General features: G+C 42.7%; 1 protein-coding gene across 2 annotated transcripts in view; it reads left to right on the top strand.

Moving 5' to 3' along the window:
- The window catches only part of TPH2 (tryptophan hydroxylase 2), a 107,323-nt gene that overhangs the window by 18,819 nt on the left and 81,137 nt on the right, over nt 1-7,367 (top strand). Inside the window, exons 5-6 of one of the 2 annotated variants that reach the window (XM_042469119.1) lie at nt 17-61; nt 4,106-4,125. In XM_042469119.1, coding sequence (XP_042325053.1) covers nt 17-61; nt 4,106-4,125 — 65 coding nt within the window. The remainder of the gene's footprint in view (nt 1-16; nt 62-4,105; nt 4,126-7,367) is intronic. The other variant, XM_042469120.1, reaches the window with a different exon arrangement.

The following is a 7,367-nucleotide window of genomic DNA, read 5'->3' as shown; positions in this document are numbered from 1 at the left end:
CTTTTTTTTGCTTTAGGGATTTAAGGACAACGTCATCGACAGAGAAGAAAATTTTTGTGATGTTTGCCATGAGTTACAAATGGTGAGTACGACCTGTCAATTTTGTATGGTGAACATGAGACTGGAACTGATTTGGATTGATCTGTAGAATGAGGACCCCCTAACTCAATAAAATATGATCTCCTAGTTCAATACGCAGTGGCTCCATAGGATATCAGAGGTGAGCCTTCCAAGCTTATCCTATAGGTTGAATCTGGGAATTTCAGGAAGCAAGCAGTGTCCTTCTACAGTGGACCCTTGTATACGCTGGGGTTTGGTTCCAAGATCCCCGTGTATAACAAAACCCGTGTATGCTCAAGTCCCATTAAATGTAATGGCATGGCAAAATGGTGTCCCTTAAAAAAAAGGAAAGGCCGGTTACAGACCGGCGTTTTAGTGGCGTGACGAGCACGCACTAGGGCGGCCCTTCCATATGGCCGCCCCGTGAGGACGTCATGGCTGCGCCGCCGTGAGGACGTCACGGCCTCGCCGCCTCTAGCGGGGCGGCGCGGACTTGACGTCCTCATCCGGCAGGGCGCCTAGGGCGCCTTTCCATGGACCAGGAAGGCTCCATTTCAGAGCTCCTTCCTGGTCTGCTGCGCCGCTTTGCTTGCTGGGTGCAGCCTTCAGAGACGGCTGCGCCCAGCGAAGCAAGGGAGAAAGGGCCAAGCGGCCCTTTCTCCCCTCCCCGCCCCGCTGGGGTGTCCTTGGGGCTTGAAGCCCAAGGACACCCCTTTTCAGGCTGCGGGGAAGCGGCGTTTTGCTGCTTCCCCGCAGCCTGAAAAGTGGCAGATCGGGGCCTCAGCGGCTGCCGGTGTAGCCACTGAAGCCCCATACTCTGGGGAAAGGGCGGGTCCAGACCGCCCCAAATGGCGGTCTATAACCCGCCAATCAGGTAACTTTATACTTTTTTGGAACATTTTCAAACCGTGTATGCTTGATCCGGTAAAAAATCCATGTATAAGAAGGGCCGACTGTACTAAGTCAGGGCCCTTTCTCACTGTTCTTATTGCCTACCCTAACATGTTTCCTGCCAAATCTTGAGCACTTTGGGTTCCTGTATGATGGCACTGCATATGTGAATTGCATTAGAGTTTACACTCCTAAAATAAGGAAGTGGCAAAGACTCTGTGTGTATTGGCCAAATAGACACCCCCTTGTTCCTATGAAAATGAGTCCAGACAATGCACGGGTCAATCTCAGGTTCTGGTGTGAACTGTCCAGACAATGTCTGCCATTAAGCACCAAACCCACTGTGATGTTGTTATTGTTGTTGTGTTGTTGTTGTTGTTGTTGTGTGCCTTCAAGTCATTTCCAACTTATGGCAACCCTAAGACAAACGTATAATGGGGTTTTTTCTGGCAACATTTGTTCAAAGGAGATTTGCCATTGCCTTGGCTGAGAGCATGTAACTTGCCCATCGACCCAGTGGCTTCATTGCTGAGAAGGAATCAAACCCTGGTTTCTAGAGTTGTAGTCCGACACTCAAACCACTACACCACACTACAACCCACAACATATCCCCACTTAAAACATTTTTTAAAAAAAAACTTCACCTTTGCACCAAATACTCTCCAGGCAATCTGGAGCCCTGCTTATCATGCTGGGCAGCGTTGTCACATGTGTGTCTCGTTGTAGTTGGCCAGTGTTGCAACAGAGGATCCCAGGGTAGTGAGGGGACATGGCAGAAAATCCAGCCAGACCAATATTCCAGGCTGCTCTTGGAAATTCTAGTCTGCAGACATCACCAAGTTACAATGAATACAGCCAGACCAATTCACATGACTGTCCTTGCTCCCATGCAGCAAACCATGGTTACAGAGAGAGGATAAACTTTGGCTTTAGAGAAAGAGGTGTGTGCTTTAGGAAAGGCACAGAGAGGGAGAGGTGTACCAGTGTGCTTATAAGCCTGCTCTACCTCAAAAAGGCAACCACGTTCCGCTCCCCTCTCTTCATTATGGCTCAACCTAATTTCTCCGCTTCAGGCAGTAGTCATGATTCCTGGTCATCTTAGGGCAGGAACAAATCTCTCTCTTCTCTCTTTTCAGAGGTTCTCCCGTCCCTTTTACTTACCGTTGCACTTTTTCTGTTGGATTAAGGAAATTGGCACTGGGATGGCAGTAGCTTACAGTTAACTGGCAGGTAGCCCCACAAGGGGGAGATGAAAGTGCAGGGATGGTGAGTACGATCTAACTGCCTACTAATGAGAGAGACATCTCCAGGCTTGTTCTGTGCTCGAGGGACCTACAGGGGTGGGAAAGGAGACTGCCCTTGGGACTATCTTGGGGCACATTTTTGCTTGATGCCACGAGAACTTATAAGGGGGGTTCCCTAGTTGGGAGCTGCAAAATGAGATCATTGCGCCTGGTAAAACTTCTGCCCCCCCAATGAAATTTTCCCTGGTCTCCAAATTTCTGTATTGCAGTAGTCTAAGTACCTTAGTTAAGCACCTGAAATACATCAGTCTTCCAAAAAAGGGGCTTGCTCCGTAAGATATAACCTGCATCTTTCCTGTATATCAGTCCTCTCAATCAAAAGAAAAAAAAAAAGCTCAAAAAAATGAAAAAAAAATGGCTCTTTCAAATCTCCCTCTTCAGTTTATCTTTCTTTCTTTCTTTCTTTCTTCTTCTCTTTCTTCTTTCTTTCTTTCCACATTGTTGAGACTGAGTCTACATTTTGATTCATTACCATCCCAGGGTTAGTAAATTTCCAATACTACCTACAAATACGACTGTTTTGCAATTTTCTTGTCACATGCGCTTCCAAGTCAGTCTAATATCCAGTTCATTTCATTCGACTTCTAATGGGCCAAACCCTTCACACTCCAAGAAGACACACACTAATTTTATGTACTTTTCCACTGTTAATGCTCTCCTTTAAAAATTTCACCTCCATTTGTTGGGAGGACAGATTTCAATTCTACCTCTTTGAGTTTTTCAAAGTACAACTGTGTATGTAGGTATGCACTTGAGGAGAGAAGACACTTCTTTTAAGCAGCAAGGGGGATTACGGGGCAGGAGAAGAGCATGCTTAAAGCCCATAAAATGGCCTTATGCGGTTGGATAATATAAACTAATAAGAAGATCTGTGTTGAGAAGAGGGAAGAATTTGTATCCTGTGACATAGGGAGCAGTTTTGCTCTCAGTAGATCACTGTGTCCTATTAGCATTTATATGGATTGGATCTCCAAATGTTCCTGTACAGAGACTTCCTTTTGCATATCTCTGTTCAGCTTAGGTGTACTTGACTAGTTTCCAACCAGCCTGAACCATTTTATTTGTTTATTTTGCTTCCGTTGCTGTGATATGTATAAGAAGGGCCGACTGTACTAAGTCAGGGCCCTTTCTCACTGTTCTTATTGCCATACCCTAACATGTATTTCCTGCCCAATCTTGAGCAACTTTGGGTTCCTGTATGATGGCAATGCATATGTGAATTGCATTAGAGTTTTACACCCTAAAAATAAGGAAGTGGCAAAGACTCTGTGTGTATTGGCCAAATAGAACATCCTCCCCTTGTTCCTATGAAAATGAGTCCAGACAATGCACGGTGCAATCTCAGGTTCTGGTGTGAACTGTCCAGACAATGTCTGGCCATTAGAGCACCAAACCCACTGTGATGTTGTTATTGTTGTTGTTGTTGTTGTTGTGTGCCTTCAAGTCATTTCCAACTTATGGCAACCCTAAGACAAACCTATCATGGGGTTTTCTTGGCAAGATTTGTTCAGAGGAGATTTGCCATTGCCTTGGCTGAGAGCATGTAACTTGCCCAAGGTCACCCAGTGGCTTTCATTGCTGAGAAGGAAATCGAACCCTGGTTTCTAGAGTTGTACTCCGACACTCAAACCACTACACCACACTACAACCCACAACATACCCCACTTAAAACATTTTTTTAAAAAAAACTTCACCTTTTGCACCAAATCTTCCGAGGCAATCTGGAGCCCTCTGTTATCATGCTGGGCAGCTGTTCACATGTGTGTCTCGTTGTAGTTGGCCAGTGTTGCAACAGAGGATCCCAGGTAGTGAGGGGACATGGCAGCAAATCCAGAGCCAGAATATTCCAGGCTGCTCTTGGAATATTCTAGTCTGTGCAGACATCACCAGAGTTACAATGAATACAGCCAGGCCAATTCACATGATCTGTCCTTGCTCCCATGCAGCAAACCATGGTTACAGAGAGAGGATAACTTTGCTTTAGGAAAGAGGTGTGTGCTTTAGGAAAGAGGGCACAGAGAGGGAGAGGTGTATCCAGTGTGCTTATAAGCCTGCTCTACCTCATGCTCCCCCTCTTCATTATTGCTCAACCTACTTTCTCACCCTTCAGGCAGTACAAGTGATTCCTGGTCATCTTTAGGGGCCAGGAACAAATCTTCTTCTCTCTTTTCAGGAGGTTTCCCCGTTCCTTTTGCTTACCTTGCACTGTTTCTGTATGGATTAAGGGATAATTGGCACAGGGTATGGCAGTATACTTACAGTTACTGGCAGGTAGCCCTCACAAGGGGGGAGATGAAAGTGCAGGGATGGTGAGTACCTCTAACTGCCTATCTAATGAAGGAGACATCTCCAGGCTTGTTTCTGTGGCTGAGGGACCTACAGGGTGGGAAAGGAGACCGCCCTTGGGACTATCTTGGGGCACATTTTTGCTTGATGCCACAGGACATAAAAGGGAGGTTCCCTAGTTGGGAGCTGCAAAATGAGATCATTGCGCCTGGTAAAAATTCTGCCCCCCCCTAATGAAATTTTCCCTGGTCTCCAAATTTCTAGTATTGCAGTAGTCTAACACCTTAGTTAAGCACCTAGAAATACAGTCAAGGCATCCAAAGAAAAGGGGCTTGCTCCAATGTAAATGGATATAAAACTGCATCTGTAATGGTTCTACATATAATAATATAAATTCCTTCTCTTCCAAATGCTCCAAGTATTTCATTTTATCTTTCTTTCTTTCTTTCTTTCTTTCTTTCCACATTGTTGGAGACTGAGTCTACATTTTGAATTCATTACCATCCCCAGGAGTTAGTAAATTTCCAATACTACCTGCAAATACCTGCTGTTTTGCAATTTTCTTGTCACATGCGCTTCCAAGTCAAGCTAATTCCAGTCTCATTTTCATTCGACTTCTAATGGGCCAAACCCTTCACACTCCAAAGAAGACACACACTAATTTTATGTACTTTTCCACTGTTATGCTCTCCTTTTAAAAATTTCACCTCCATTTGTTGGGAGGGGACAGATTTCAATTCTACCTCTTTGAGTTTTCAAAGTACATAACTGTGTATGTATGCACTGGAGGAGAGAAAGCACTTCTTTTAAGCAGCAGAGGGGATTACTTGGCAGGAGAAGAGCATGCTTAAAAGCCCATAAAATACCTTTATGCTGTTGGTATATATAAAACTAATAAAGATGCAGTTTGAGAAGAGGGAAAGAATTTGTATCCTGTGACTATAGGCAGCAGTTTTGCTCTCAGTAGATCACTGCTGTCCTATTAGCATTTTATATGGATATGGATCTCCAAAATGTTCCTGTACAGAGACTCCTTTTGCATATCTCTGTTCAGCTTAGGTTGTACTTGACTAGTTTCCAACCAGCCTGAACCATTTTATTTGTTTATTTTTGCTTCCCTGCTGTGATAATTTCTTAAAACTCAGAGTAAGAAAACAGGAAATGTTTAATGAGTGTGCAATTTAATTAATTAATTAATGCATGCAAATGAATAAAGCTCCTTTCCACCTTGGTTGAGGAAGCCTGTCTAGTTAGTTCTCTGGCATAGCTTGGAAAAGCCAGCCATGGCCATAATGACTGGAGGATTCTGAGAGATATAGTCTAAAAACAGCTTTTCTAAAGGTTGAATGCTTGCTAGGCCCCTGATTTAGGAGGCCATCAACAACAGTACTGGTCACTCTTTTAGAGTGCTTCTTGGTGATACAATAATCACCTTACTTCATTCACAGAAATTTACATGGTTGTCCCAGATGACATCAATTGTAACCCTCCCATATTTTTCAGCTACTTCTGTGCTGTTGTTGTGTGCTTTCAAATCATTTGAAAGGGCAATCTGGCTGTGACATCTGTCACCCCATTGATCGCCAGGGTTGATTCCAATCATTTCTGATGTATGGAGACCCTAAGGCAAGTCTATCACTAAGGTTTTTTTGGGGGGCTGAGAGTGTGTGACTCACCCAACCACTACATCACACTGACTCTTTACTGACATTTTTTCTTTCATTCAAACATCTACTAAAAAGGAAAAGATGAAATACCAGTCCAATATATTTTGACTGATAGTGTTAAGAGCCCATAATTTGGAAGAGGTAAATCATGGTACCTCTTATTGGTTGCTGCTGTCTTTTAAATGGTTTTGAATTATAGTTAATAATTTCTTACAAAACATATTCCATCAAGACCAGCAATAATAGATAATAAATAACATGAAATAATAGATGATGGTGATATTAATTGCTTAGAGAGATGTTTTTTTCAGGGAGGGAATAAACAAAATAGGAAGAGATATTCCAAGGTTAAAAGAGACATTAAGAAAAAATGTGTATTTCTTATGGTCATTCTGTTTTCATGCCTTGTTAGCTAGGGCCACTCCTTTGTGGGTTTTCCTCAGAGATATATGTGTTTAAGCAGTCTAATTTTTAAATTAATCCCATGTTTACCATGTTACAATGACCAGTCATAAAACCAAGCACAGTAAAAGCAGAATATTTAAGACAGACAGCCTTTACCACTTGATGGAGAACACTAGCAAAACACACAGTATATATATTGTCTGGTTTCACTTCCAGTGTGTCCTTTTCAGTTCAAATCAGTTATTGGTGAATTGCTTGCTTGAATATTTCAGCGTAAGTTATCAACGGATGCCAAGTTTCATAAAGTGCTAAGTGGATCCATTTATATTTACATTGGTAGCAATAACTGTACAATGAATGAACACATTATTCCATTGTCTCTGGATGGATGATTTGTAACATCTGTTTAAATTATGTGGAGCCACACAAGTGTTTAAATTATGTGGCACCACCAAGCTCAGAATTGGTTAGATTCTTAAATTCTGAAAAAAACCTCAGTCTATATAATAGATTCTATATCCTTTAATTTTGCAATAGGGCTGACAGTTCTAGTAATAGCTAAAACATAAACAGGCTCTAATTCATAAGGACTGGCCTTAACATTTTATCCTGAGGATCTTTACCTCTAATCCAGATGGTTATGGTTTACTTGATGGGAAAAAAGCAGTACTCTGCATGTGCAAGCTCTTTCATTTCATTGCACCTTGAAAATAGGGTTGCCATAATTGAGGACCTCCAAACCGGGACAAATGTA

The sequence above is a fragment of the Sceloporus undulatus genome, chromosome 5 (genome assembly GCF_019175285.1).
Source record: "Sceloporus undulatus isolate JIND9_A2432 ecotype Alabama chromosome 5, SceUnd_v1.1, whole genome shotgun sequence".
NCBI classification, from domain to species: domain Eukaryota; kingdom Metazoa; phylum Chordata; class Lepidosauria; order Squamata; family Phrynosomatidae; genus Sceloporus; species Sceloporus undulatus.
This window is presented reverse-complemented; position numbering and strand designations above follow the sequence as displayed.